The 15,397-nt window shown below is 30.8% G+C and overlaps 1 protein-coding gene across 1 annotated transcript in view; it reads right to left on the reverse strand.

Annotated features, from left to right (window-relative positions):
* Zir (dedicator of cytokinesis) overlaps positions 1 to 15,397 on the reverse strand; it is a 108,710-nt gene that overhangs the window by 66,554 nt on the left and 26,759 nt on the right. Inside the window, exons 10-16 of the mRNA XM_085816491.1 lie at positions 14,801 to 14,863; positions 13,401 to 13,569; positions 11,974 to 12,158; positions 8,979 to 9,072; positions 3,451 to 3,731; positions 3,263 to 3,333; positions 2,292 to 2,433 (exon numbers count right to left, since the gene is read on the reverse strand). Of these exons, the coding sequence (XP_085672617.1) occupies positions 2,292 to 2,433; positions 3,263 to 3,333; positions 3,451 to 3,731; positions 8,979 to 9,072; positions 11,974 to 12,158; positions 13,401 to 13,569; positions 14,801 to 14,863 (1,005 nt within the window). The remainder of the gene's footprint in view (positions 1 to 2,291; positions 2,434 to 3,262; positions 3,334 to 3,450; positions 3,732 to 8,978; positions 9,073 to 11,973; positions 12,159 to 13,400; positions 13,570 to 14,800; positions 14,864 to 15,397) is intronic.

Below are 15,397 nucleotides of genomic sequence, written 5' to 3' on the forward strand. Positions count from 1 at the left end.
GGTTTAGAATAATAATAAACACTATAAATTTAATGATAGTAGTAATGTAATAGTATTCATTTATACTGTTTTAAAATTATTAGAAATTTCAAAACAATGAAACCTTACTAACATTTAGAATACAAACCTGCCATAGTTTCAAATTAAAAAAATTCAGCTGAAGGTGGACAATAGCTAAGGATGGATCAAAAACTGCTATACAGTGCATAAAAAAGTAAGTGTGGTTGGATGCCAAGTGAAATAAAATAATGCTATAATACTAGGACATAAAGATAATTAATTGTGCTCTAAAATCCAGAAGGTTTTTAATAGTGTTCAAGGAACAAAATGGTCATTTTGTGCTGAATATATAAAAGTAAAAAAAAATGCAATTACCATCCGCAGGCATCCTGACGTAAGACATCGATTCAGGATATGGAAACCATGGAGGACACTGTAAGATTCCATTTTGTGTCATATTTTGCACAACATTATCAATCAGCTGTTGAGGTAATTTATCCCATTCCTCTGTCAGTGCATGGATGAGGGTGTACTTGGTTATTGGAGGGCATTGTCGACCAGCAAGACTTCTCTCCAAAGCATCCCAAACATTTTCAGTGGGATTCAGATCTGGAGAACATGCTGGCCATATGAGGCATTGAATATCCTCACTCCCTAGACACTCCTGGATAGCAACTGTTTGATGACATGTTGCGTTGTCATCCATGAAAACTAGTTTATCACTGACAGCACCATGGAACATATGAACATGAGGCAGCAGAACAACCTTAATGCATCATTGGCCAGTCATAGTCCAGCTGCAACCACATGTAGAGGCATGCAGCTAAAAAAATTTATCATAGTGTTGACCCATACCATAATACTGCATCTCAGATACTAGTCCTTTCCTGGATATTTTCTGGATGATAGGTAGTACCACTTTCACATCAGACCAGTTGGCATGTATAATCAGGTAACACACTGAGCCTGAAATAGACATTTGGAAATAGTCCACAAGTCCAGTTCTACTGAGTCCAGTTACAATGCTTGTGATACCACTGCAAATGGGCAGTATGTTTTATGTCTGGACAATTTAATGCACACAACAGGATAGTGGGTAAATGCATGGTTACAGTTTTTCAGGAGATTCGCTTGCCAGTAGTACAAAGTAACTGATTTGCTAACGCAATAGCTATGATGTGATGGTTCTTTTTATCGATAGCACGATATATCTATCTTCACTTCAGGTGTCACACTGTGAACATGACCTCTCCAATGACATTTGCTTCACATTCCATTTGTTTGAAATAATTTCCAAAGCCTCAAAATAACATTGTGGTTGACATCAAACTGCCTAGCAACATCTGCTATTTTTTGCCCTTCTTCAATGTTGCAAATAATATGGCCATGCGTAAAATCGTTTATGTGATGTCAGGAAGACGTACTGAAAACTGCAAGTTTGTTAACTGATTATTTCTCATTAAATTTTGCTTTTGAACACCAAAGATCAAAAGCTTTATCCCTTTTATCAGTGCATCATGTGACAAGCAATTTAAACAATCCAAAATTTGCATACGCACAATATATCTTACTGTATCACGCACTTACACTAATTTCTACATTTTACTGTCTTCCATTTTGTGGTTGCTATCACTACAACTGTCATCTGTCCTTAGCAATTGTCCACCAGAGTACTTTCCATTTCAATACAGAATTTAATTATTTCACTGCATAATGAATGCAGAATTATTCAATAGAGCTTAAGGATTCAAAAAACTATATTTTGAATAACCAAATGAATAATGAATTTCTAATGATTAAGCTTTTTTTTAACTTATTACTTTTCTTTATTATTTTAAGTAAAACAATGCACACATTTTCTTTAATTGAACAACTGATGAAGTTTTCAGTTTATTCATATTTACAATTACACATATAAACTTCTTACTAGTTCCTTTTAATTTTATTGCAACTGACAGTGAAGTACTGTTTTCCCCATTAAAAAGTGCTAAAATCATTTTTCATTTCAGGAAAAGATGAAAATTCCATAATTAATGACAAAATTAAAGTTTCATGCAATTTCAAAACTTAATATTTGTTTCCTCTCATGATATTTAAAAAGCACAAAGAAATTAAGAACATAATGTGAATTATACACACAAAGAAAGCTTGTATTCTATGGAAATGTGTGAAAATAAAACCACATATCTTTTCAAAAGATTCTAGTTATAATTACATAAGCATTTACAAAACTCGGCCTTTGAAATAATCTAAAACTAGTCAGACTTTCAAAACTTTTTTTTAAAACATACTGTATATCCTATAGGAGTCTCAGTAGGATTCTGTTCCACTTTTTTCTGGCAACTTATATGATAAAATGTGAAAAGAAGATGGTGCTGCTCTGTAAAAACAGCTGGCAGTTTAATTTTTATTTCATCATAAAAATCTGGAAATCTGAAAATAAATGAATAATTATATATCATACATATTAAGCTTGCTACAAAATTCATTTCTTTGATAACTATGTCCTATACATACACACAGACATCAAAAGCATAAAGAATGGATATTAACATTTATACATAGCCACATATAAATATTAAAAGTATTACGAATATATTAGACCAGGGTTTCTTAAAGTATGGGTCGCAACCCCAACTAGTGTCGCAGGACCTGCATCAGGGGGGTGCCAAAAATTTTAGCAGTTTTGATATTTCTTTAACTTATTATAATAATTTTACAATTACCAAATATTTTTACACAATGTATCTGAAAATAGATAAAGATAAGGCAATACAGACAAAGAACAAAATGAAAATGGTTCGACGCATTCTTTTTATAATATAAACGTTCATTTTCCTTGCTTTGCACGTGACTCTGTCATTTCGTCTGTTAATTATTTAAAATTTTCACATTGTTCTATGTCTCAAAATTAGAAATTAAAGTTAACAACTTAAAACTGCAATAGTATATTACAGTACAAGTGAAAAAATTGGCAGTTTCACTCACACATGTGTCGGATCTGAGCAATACTTATGGGGTCCCACAAAATGTTTGTAAATATTATGGGGTCCTGGGGGTCGTGAAAAATTCTCAGTGATAAAAGGGGGTTGTGACGGGAAAAAGTTTAAGAAACCCCATACTAGACATATTTAATAGATTACCAGACTCGAATTTCCTGGATTACCAAAACGAGAATTTAGTGCTCCGAAAAGTGATTTAATAATCTATATTTTTGCTTGATAGATGCTATGAAATATATGAAATTTCTCAAAAAAATCACCTGCTATGATATGTAATTGAAGTATAAGCCTCAGTTAAAAACTCTGGGCAGCTTGATTTTCCGAATATTACCTAATAATTAAATTAAAATAGATTACTAAAACACAATGATTATCTTAAAATGAAGACAGAAATATAACAATATTTTAATTCTTATGATTCATTACAAGCAAATAAATAATAACTCACTGGCATTGCACTATGTAGTTCTTCACTTGACATATATTGTATTTTGCATGTTATATTTCGAGCAGAGCCAGGACGATTTGTAAAATTGACATCTCTAGGGTATAAAAAGAGAATATTACGATATGAATAATGAGGAGCATAAATTTCTTTAACAGGAAGTTCTAAAATCTCCTTGGTTGGTCTCCCCTTTTCATCTGGATAAGGATGCAGTCGTGCCAGTTCTGGTGTCAAGCAGTATTTGGGTTCATCAGGACATGGTGCAATATCTAGCTTCAATATTCCTAGAACAAAAATTAATATATTTAATTCATAGTGTCAGGAAATCTCTAAATAATTTAACTGAAGATTCAGATTTAAATTGTTATCATAACTTTAAATGTAAAATATCGAGGGAATAAAATAAAAAATTGCAAAAACCTCAAATAAATAATAAAATATGAAGTTTGAAAACAAAAGTAATGTGACTCTACACAGCAGATGAGAGCAGCTGGTGTTCACAAAGCCTCTTGTATAGTTTCAGTTAAAGAAACAACTTTGCAGAGTTCACGTGTACTGTCTTACTGCATTCATTGTGAAGTGAGGTTTCTCATATGTTATGAAAATGAATGGTATGAGTCAGCAATAATGTAACATCAACTGCATCAAAATGGGACATATAAGCAGTAGTCTTTTAATTAATCTGTAACAGCTTTTTTGCAAAAATTAGTTAAAATTCACATGCAACATAGCAAAATGAGTAGCCAACAACATTTAAATGAAAACAATGATGTGAAAAACTAGTACAGAACAAAGTCCGAAATCCGGACTTGTTGGGACTTTGGCGATTCCAGATATTAGATCATCAGTTTAAATCTAGTAAGATGGCATGTAGAAATTATAAAATTAAAAATATGAAATCATGATTTATGAAATAATGAAATATTTATGATCTAAAGAGTATCAATATTTACAAAAAAACAAAGCTTAATATTTATTTGTTTACCTTATTAAACATTTCTTTCAATGTAAGTTATTCAAGTTGCTTTGATTTTCGAGCTAATACTTTCTCTTTAATTCTATAGACAGACATAATCTCTTGTTTAGTTACATTTTTGAAGTCCTGTAACTGCTGTGTCGAGAATTCCAACTAGCTTGTCAATTGAATTTTTTTCACTTTCAGTAACTTCTCTGTCACTTTCTTCACTATTGGCAGTGGTATTTTCTGCATCTAGAACCATACTACAGATTTCACCATTCGTTAACTGATTGGTGATTGAGAAGCACTGTCATCACAATGAAAAACTTCTTTTATATCATCTTCATTTATTATCCCTTCTCCACATTTCTTTACAAAATCCGTTAATTGGAAAATCTCACCTTTGTTTTGCGATATCCAAAATCCTTTAAAATTCATGGTTATCATCATCAAATTTAGTTATCATTCACTATGCATATTTAGCTATGCATCATGAGCTTAGCGACTAATGACAAGTTGTTCTGTTAAATTTTATCTTGCTTCTATCGTGCACTGAGACAATTAAGCTTGAATTGTATTAGTTATTTATTATACTTATGTCTATTTCTTGCCATGCTTAATGCTTATCAGAGTTCTGAATAAATAAATTCCCACATATACTTAAACTTTATTGAGGGCTAGTGCTAGATATCTTACCATCTGATGCAGTCTCTGTGGGTCCTAAATTCTGCAATCCGGTGCCGTCTTACGAGCTCTGGTGCTGGTTCTGGGTTTATGTGAATAACAAATTAGTTATTCTTAATTCAAATAGCCCTAAATGTAATCTTTGGGTCTATCAGCATCATAAACAAAATCTATTTGGAAATAAACTATGGAAAGAATATGGAAAGAACTTTTTGTTCCATATGGAAAGAACTTTTTGTTAAATTTTTCCTCGTCAACATATTTTAGTGCATTTAACTTAAATCTGTAATCATCGCCAAGCATAATGTCAACATAATAGGTTATCATACTCCTTTGTTATTCAATCACTAACTTAAAAAAATTTGATGCGTACCATATGATACTTCCTTATACGGAATCTTAAATAATACGCACTTTTTCTTGCATTTCATTTAAACTTATTGGATTGAATTAAATCTACTTCGTCGATAACGCATAAATCACAATAGAATATATGAACTCTTTAAAATTTACTATATTTGTTTACCATAGCGATACTCTGGCACTAGGTTCAATTAACAGCATTATATTTCGTTCATATTAACTCAGAATGCACGAAATTTATATCATTTGAAGAATTATCTGATCGTTGCCACATGTTTTATTCAAATACTATAATAAATCTAGAATGATGTATAAAAGAAATTAAGTAAACAAAACAAAAAAGAAACAGTTTTTCACAGACAATTTAGTATTTCTCATTCAATTAATTCAGTTCTCACTTCGCGACAAGGCAAAAATACATAAAAACTCAAAATATCTGTATTAAAAATTATGAAGAAAATCTTAAACACTTATTTCCTTGAAAAACTTCGAGAAAGGATTAAGCATGATTTAATTCGCAATAATAAATGAAACCGCTACCTTTGTTGTTGCAAAGCTTAGTCTCTCTAAATTGGCAACAAATCTACTATTCTGCTGTTTCAAATGTATACAAACATGTCCGCCATGTTATTTAAACATTAGGCTTAACTGCACTTAAACAGCTTTTAAATTGTTGATAATTCTAAAAATATTGCATGCAGATTTACTAAAGACATAAAAACCTTAACCGGAAGATAAGAACAACATAATTCAATGATTTTTAAAGCAAAAAATGCACAATTTACAAACATAATAAGAGTAAAGAAACTGAGGTCACTGAGCCGGGTAACAGAGTAGATATATATATATATATTTATATACGTTTGGTGCGGCTGATTGCAGCCAAAATATGAGGTGCACATCTACATGCTATAGCAGTCCTATATACAAAATTTCAACGTTCTGAAGCTACTCGTTTTTGAGTTATGCGAGATACATACGTATGTACGCACAGACGCCATGAAACATTCTCTTCAGAATTCATTTTAAATTAGTTTTACAATTTTTTTTGGGGAAAAGAATCCTTTATTCTGTCCTTATGTACAGATGCCAAGCAAAAACATCGTTCAATTGCATTCGTTAGCAGTGTAAATGGATATTTGCATTGAAATATGATGCCTGAAACTTTCCGCGATAACAATACTTCCTTTTTTGCGGTGATGAAAGGAAAGTATAATAAATAATCATTTGCCAGTTGGTGTCAGATCAACGATGTATCTATGTGGAATGTTTCAGTTTGAGATATGTGCCAAGCAGATATGCAGCAATGAAGCGAAATTACTGATCGCATAAATTTACGCTAAAATGATTGTTTCTTAACAAGGTATTTCATTTAGTGTCGAAGTGAAATTAAGAATCGGGACTCTCCAGATGTTTTATTGTGCATAAAGGGGGGAAGGGGGGAATCAAATGAGCATGCAGAAAGCCTACAAGAAAAACATTATTGGTGGTTTTGAGGTCCGTATTTTAGATCATTCCGGATAATGGACGTCCAGATTTCAGACTTTGTATTGTAGTTACAGAAGACCAGATCTATATGCGAAAGATCTGCACAGAAGTATTCAAGAGACAAGATGCCCAATGAAGATCACTATCTGGCACTTTAAGCCAGGAGCCAGAGATCTGTTGCAGCACACAGCTCTCTCATGAACTGTGCTGCCACTGGAACCTTAGTTCAAGGGCTGTGTTTACCAAATATTTCACGAGAAAGAGCTTTTCTTGAAAATCTGATGTATTCGTTCCTGTTACTCAAGAAAGCCAGCTGGCATGATGCAGAAGTCAAAGTTTTCTTCAATAAGGGGATTATATTCATCCTAAGAATTGATTCACGATGTACTTGCACCTAGAGAGAAACTACTACCTGGTAACATTCCTTCAATATCAAGAGAAATAACCATTAAGTCTGGATAAGCATCATGTTAGATGATCAAACTTTGTTTGATAGAGGCTCTCTGGCTGCTTAGTTATAAATAAGATATCTTAGACCCCTATATGCACTCTTTCAGGGACACGGAGAGCTCTTAGTTCCTTTTTATGGATATCAACTGTGAACTAGGGTTCATCTGGTGGATGAATATTTTCAAAGGAAGAATACTCAGTGAATGGATTGTCCAGCCAGAACTTAATTAAACATACTGGGTGCACTCAGGAAGGCAATCATTATTTATTTGCCTTATACATATTCTTGTTGTGTAAGTCATTAGCATACCTAATTCCCAGCTGGAAAATATGTGGTTTGAATTTTAAGAGTACTGTTTATTTGTCATGCTTCACACACCCAAAGAGTTGATACTCTCTAGATGGTGATATATATGTTACTGGCAAAGTATGAAATCCGGCATTTTATATAATGCCTAAAACTAGCCATCAATGTATGAAACGATTCATATTTCACACATTTCCTGTAGAATGCCAAATTACAAATCGGCAAAGTATGAAATACATATCTGATTCATTTCAAAGAACCAAACTACTTACCAGAAGTTAATAAATGACGTTAAAAAGGCCAAAATGACTACTAAGAATGAATAACAGGCCTACTCGCTGCTTAATCGCTAGGATGTGATATTTGTGGAAAACAAAAATACATTCATTTATCCTGTTGAAAAAAAGCATTGGTACTATACAGTATTAAGTCATGGATGCTGAGTTATTTTCCATATTTCATGAAAACTCATTTGAGTACTGGGCACGGACGTGACAGAATGTTGAAAGAATGTTCAACAAAATACAAAAACATTACATGTAATGATATTGAACTGTACAACTGCTTTTGTGAGCAATGCCAGGAAAACAAACTTTTATTAAAAAGGCCATTAATGATTGAAACTTATGATTGATTCCCAGTCTCAGCCAGACAGCAAACTTATTATGTTGTATAAAGATATCTCACTATTTTTTTACATATTTCTAATAACAGTCTTCTAATGGCACTCTTTCATTTATTTTTCAAGATAACATTTGTATTTCAGAGGAATGAATGTCTTTTAAATAATAATCTTTTTTTTTTACACTTTGCCTAAAGAGCATTTGTCATTCTATAGAATGCCTAGGTATTATATACAATGCTTAGGGAAAGTATGTAATAATTCTCATATTTCATACGTTGCCTAAAATCGTCCGGCATTGTACACAATGTTGGTGTTTCATACTTTGCCAGTAACATACACATAAACATTAAATTTGTGTATTATAAAAATGCATAAATATTTATATATTCTTTATTTCTTTTCTTGTTTAATAAACATCCTTTTGTATGAACTATGAAACAATTTTAATGAATAAATACACATAAAATAAATGTAAAACATTGAACAATTTGAAGAATCAAAAATTAAATAGAGATGGTATACAAAAGTGAAGTGGACATGAGTTTTGCTAAGTTGTTGGTTGTTTAAGTTTTGTTAAATTGATAGGATATTTAAAAATTTATTAAATATTTATGCAGCTACAATATAATTGGACACAGTTTCAAAAGAGTGGTTACCTGGAACACATTTTAATCGCTTAAGTACTGAAGAAGGCCTTTTAAGATCAACAAGAAATTTAAACAGATCTTCATCTCTCAAGCGATCAGTTTCCTATTAAAAAAAATATTTTGTTTTTCTTTTCATCCAACTTCTCATAAACATTATATGAAAATTTTAAAATATCAATATATCAATATAGTATTCATAGTTCTGATTTCATTATCAAAGATGTTAAATTGCCTTCCATAGTATAGTGAAAAAAAATATCTGCCACTCCAAAAAAATAATAAAAGTAAAATTGACAAAATTAATCATATAATTATCAAAGCTATGCTAATTTGATGTATCCCATGATAATTAACATTATTTTTATTTCATTAATGTAACTGGATTATACAGAGAGCAGTATAAAATCAGTTTTACAGTGGATCATTATTTAATATTTTAATGCGAGTAAAGAAATTTAAAATAGTTATTTTGCAGAAATGACAGATCACCTTCAATTTCAAAATTATACTGTAGTAACGAGCCACTAGACAGCTTCACACAAGTCGGCACAATATAATAGGCAAATGAGAGTTTTGTACTCCACAAACTACACAACTAATAGTTCACTAAGAAAATATCTACAGTTAATGATGGCTTTATAAAACTCATATCAGCAATTAATTGCACAGAAGATCTAATTGTTTATTTCCATTAACCTACTATTCTTTCTTGTTGAAGTTGGTAGGAAGACTAATTGGTAGTGTTCAAAGAAGTTTTCATGGGGGAAAAAATACAGCGGACAGCTACCATATTTGACGGCATATACGACGCACTGGCATATAAGACGCACCCTTATTTAGAAGGCCACACACATGTAGATGTAGAAAAAGTTAAGTGTGTTTAGATCTTTATCGGGGCTAAAAATAGCATTCAGTATTGAAAGTTAACCTGTGTCCTTCACGTATAAGATGCAGGTAACTTTTTTGAGACCAAATTTAGGAAAAAAAGTACGTCTTATATGCCGTCAAATACGGTTATAGTTTTCAAACCTCTTGCCTCATGCCACTGTAAAAAGTGGCTAAACTATGCTTGTAATCATGTGAAGTTCACTGAAGATTACTAGAAATTAATACTCTTTTTCAGAAACTGCAGATTTTGCTTACAAAATGATATGAATACTCTTTAATGCATTAAGAACCAGATGCTTATTACTGCCTCTCTAATATCTGAAGAGACTATTATGGCACAGATGTATGCGTGTTCAAAACTGTATTTCTTAACACAGACACTTCTGTGTGAAAGAGACCTTAATGTTTATATACACATAAGACAAAATCATTTGTGCATCTTTTTAGGAAGGAACAAGCTGAAAACATTCATGTTATGAGAAGATTAGATATCTAGCTTGTCTAGTCTGAAAGTGCTCACTACATATTTTCTTGTTTGGGAGGACAACCATTTCAAATTATTTTCTACTGGGGAAAAAAAAAGGCACTGGGGGGGAAGTGTTTTATTTCCCCTCCCCCCCCAAAAAAAAGAAAAAAAATGCACATTGTTTATCTTTTAACTAATCACTATTAGCATCAAAATTTCATCTTTACAGTTATTATGACAAACTATACAATTGCATAAAAGGGATGCTCTTCCAAAACGTTTTCAGATATGAACAAAGTACAAACTAAGTACTTTTCTATTCTAGCATCTTTTCTTTATTTTTTGTTGCTGTTGCTTATGCTCACTTGTCAGATGTAGTCAGCCCAAGCCCACGAAATTCCTCGTGGCAAGGAGTGCAAGATTATGACTGCCGTCGGCAACAGCCTTGAGCACCCAACAGGTGACAGTGTGATTTGGCTCAGTTCTGCCCCCAATTTTGATGCAAAGCACCCCACAGGGCGGGTTCAAGGGTCTCTCACCCCTCTCCCCTTCCACCAAACCACATGAGAGGACTTTATGCATATTTCGAGTGCTGAAATACTGCATCAACACTATACATTTACAAACATCCATGTCTTCTCCGGGATTTGAACCCAGGCCCTTCGGCATGGCAGTCTGCCGCGGTAACCACTATACCGGTTGGGCGACTTTTAGTAAGATCTTTATGTTAACATACTGGGGAATATTTTATACAGTACCTTTATACCATTCATAAATTGAAAATAAAATTTATATTTTCACCAACTCTCATCAAAATCCTCATTGGGTTTTCTTCATTTTTATTACCTAAGATAATATATTTTATTATAATACACTTCAATCTTAAAATTATTTTTAATTTGAAGAATCATAAAAATGTAATAATAGAGTTTAGAGTGATGATGGCATAGATGAAGAAAATGGTATTGCTGTTTATTTTTTTCCCCTGAATAAAACAGCTACTGGCACTTTCACACATCAGCTTTTTTTAGGCAAGCATAATTTGTAATTTATAGAGTAACAGTCAGAATAAAGCAATGCAAATGTTGTAAATAAATAATTTTTACCATATTATTTAGATATTTACAGCATTATATTTGGCAACACATGAAAAAGATAAAAAATTATATCTTTACAAAACAAAGAAAAACATGAACAGAACAAGATTGTATTACTAACATTAGATTTGAAATGGTGATGTTACTTTATTTTTCAGCAACATGTAAAAATGTTGGTTAAATTAATATTGAGAAATGACTTCAGTTTTACTTTTCCTGCTACGCAAACATGTATCACTAGCATTATGTAAAAATCATATGACAGAGATTTATTTGGGGATGATTCAGAATGATTAAATGCATTTTATTATTTTTTGAAAAAAAAAAAAAAAAAAAAAAGGAAAATAATCAAATTAAAACAAATATTTAAAGGGCTATTACAAATTAAAATGTTATCTTAATTATTAAGCCAGTTAAAATCATGATTTTAATTTAAAATAAATACTGAATTAAATACAGCAAAACATACAAATAAATAATCAATATTAAAGCACAAAAATCCACATAAAAATATCAAAACAAAAACTTTGCCATGTTTTACACACTGAAATACCTGTTTAAAAAAACTATTCACTGTTAATGTAACAGGTCGAAAGGTGTCAAGATTTGCTCCTAGATCATCAGTACACCAGCTATTCCTTTTATCAATTGTACTACGTCTCTCTAAAGAGCCACGACCTAATGTGCCAGTATCAGATTTCTTTCGAAAACTTTCCAGTCCATTACCTGCTTTTCTGTCTAAAATACAATAAAAGAATATTTACACAACGCAAAAATTATTCATAATTAATTGCATAGTATAAAACTAGATTCTTGTTTAAATGCTGTTAGAAAATAAATTCTGTTCATAATTATCTTAAGTATTTCAAGCTTCTAAATAAGATAAATATTTAAGCATGTAGAAATATATTAACTTATTCAGCAACTCAGCTACATAATATTTTTAACTTCATAGAACAAATAATCTAAAAATATGGATATATTTTAACACATTTAGAATAAAATATTAAAATTCACAAATTAAATATACAAATATATAACAAGTTTCAGCTAATATTATATTTATGTCTTCAGATTTTATTTTGCTATTTATGTAAACAGGGGGGACACTAACAAATTATGGGCATAAAATAAAAGATAAATGCATCATTTTAATCATAAATGACTATAACAGTAATTAAAGCTTCATTAATTAATTCCCTAACCTAGCAGTTAACTTCATGAGCTACTGAGGACCTTTTAAAAACCACTTAAGAAGTACTATATTTGTATATCATTTATTACATTCATAAATTCCAGTTCCTAACAAAGATTGCAACATCATTAAAAACCAGAACAGAAAAACTTTTTGAAAACATGAGTAGTAAAAATAATGTATATAAAGCTGAAACAAATTACATGACTGGATAAAAGAGACATGTCATTCAGAAACTTAGTTACATTTTTTTTAAATAGTTGAACATGACAAAAATACATTTTATTTCCATGTTAGATCTTAAGTATTATTTTTACACTACATGATAAAATACTTTTGTTTCATAATAGGCCAGTTTTCTAGATGGAATAAAACACTTCTCCCAATATTTCTCAGAAATAATGTAATAAATACTTTTATCAAGATTTCTCTCCCTCCCTTCTGACATCTAATAAAATCAATGGAAAACAAAACTTCTGGAAGAATAGCTCTACACGTATTTTTTTTTTAATGAATGCTATGAGAGATATTTTTTAACTTTTCAAATTTGAAAGCCACCATCTGAAAAGATAAATCTACTAAAATAATCCTTTGAAACTCATAGCAAAACTATATATGAAACGAGTATGATAATGTAAAACATTTTATGGCATATGCATAAATACCAGCAAATTATCTTTTTAAAATATGCAAAATAGAAGAGCAAATGTATTTAAATAATAATTTCAATTATTTTTATTGTAATTTATGTCCTGGCATATTAAACAAAGAATCAAAACTTGTACCTAAGCTGTTTGATGAAATACTATCTCTATCACTCCCAGATTCTTTATCCATGTTGCTTACACCATTTATAATATTCATTAAATAAATTGCAGTCCAAGCAAATGGCATTCGGTACTTTCCAAGTCTTTCACAAGTTAAAACAGCATTACTTTTCAGTTTATCTCTGTTCTAAAAATAAACCAACACAAATAAAATAAAGGATAAATAAATAAAAGTGTTACACAATTATAAAAAATTCTAATAAAAGGCATGGGAAATGTTGAATGATTTTGCGATATTTTTTTCATTATTTATGATAAAACAAATAGGATAAAAAATGCTGGTAATAATGTAAAATTATAGAAATTTTTTAAAAATGAAATTCTCAAATATAAATTTAGAGCAATGCAATACAGATGATTTCCAAAATGGAATTAGTTTTAAGAAAAATGAAACAAACATCAGAAAAGATTATATATTTATACATACATAAAGCTTACAACACTTGAAAATTTTAAGTGATAATACAAGTTGGTACTTTTCCGTTTCGCTGGCGCAAATCTCGCCAAGCAGACTTACAGCATATAGTATACGCATAAAATATTCTTAGAACTAAAATTTTTTTATTTTGAAGGCATAAACATATTAATACGACTTAAAATTTTGTAAAAAGGCAATAAAAAAGACAATAAATTTGTAAAAAGACAAATTTAAGAATGTACTATGCTTTCGTGGTTCAACATCCTGATTCGCCGGTTCGTATCACGTGACCCAAAGTGATCTCATCTCACGTAAACTACACTACAAAATATAATTCTCTCGGCAATTATCTGCATTAATTTCAAGTTAAATTTTTATTTGGAGTACAAGTATAAATGCAAGAAGTATTTCAATTCGTACGAACAGCTTACTCAGAAATTATGCAATACCGCAGTGCTTTACTTAGCTAGTGCATTCTCATTAAATTGATGAATTTAACTCTTAATTTTGACTTTCCTATATTTTCGCCTTTGGGCGAGCGGTCTGATTGCATCCTAATTGATTTAATTATCGCAAATGGTCTTAGGGTATAAAATTTAACTATCTTTTGTAAAATTTCTATGTAATTATATGCCAGTATTGAAAGAAACAATCTGATAAGAAATGGCTGCGACTTGTTTTGAAAATGAAGCATAAAAGGTTACCAGCGAAGATATTCCTTTTGGCATCAGTTGTACCATAATTGGCGACTTTATCGTTTGCGCCGGCAAAACGGAAAAGTACCTACAAGTTTATGAATTACATACAAATATGCCATAGTTCAGTATGAAAAAAATTATACATTAAAAATGAATTACTTTTAATGAATAAAATGTAATTTAAATAAGCAACATTAAACTCAATAAAATATTTATATTTTAAAAGAAAATATGATACTAACTTTATCATCTTTAACATATGGTTCAATACATTCATTAATATCACCCTGAAGTACCTTTTCCAACTGAAAATGAATAAAACAATAAGAATAAAGTTAAAAAGTTAAGGCGTATATACACATGATATAAATTATAAAGTATCATCAACATTTCTAACATAATTATTTCACATTTTATTAAATGGAGTTAATTTATTTTGATTGAGTTTTCCTTTAGTCCAGGGATGGCCAACCTATAGCCTGCATGCTGCATGGCACCGACCCTGTAAAATTTTGTGGCTCGCAATGGAATTCATGAAATTTATTATCTGATATCTTCTGTTAGCAGCGAAAAAATTATGAAATCAGTTCTGATACTTTTGACTAAAAGTAAAATGAATGATTATAGTAACTATCAACAAAAGCACATTTGGAGCTGTGACATCATAGTTTTTGATTCTCAGAAAAAGTAATAATGACAAAGCTGGAATGAGCATGTGATGATCACAATTAACATATTCAGCCCTGATGCATATGGGTACAGACAGACTGCCTGCTTGGTGTCTTCAGTATAGTAAATTTTCAGTATAAGTATAAAGAAAAGAAAAATCGTTGATGAAA

This window comes from Stegodyphus dumicola, chromosome 5, assembly GCF_044657685.1.
Source record: "Stegodyphus dumicola isolate Sdum_Otavi_A_Nest chromosome 5, ASM4465768v1".
Lineage (NCBI taxonomy): Eukaryota > Metazoa > Arthropoda > Arachnida > Araneae > Eresidae > Stegodyphus > Stegodyphus dumicola.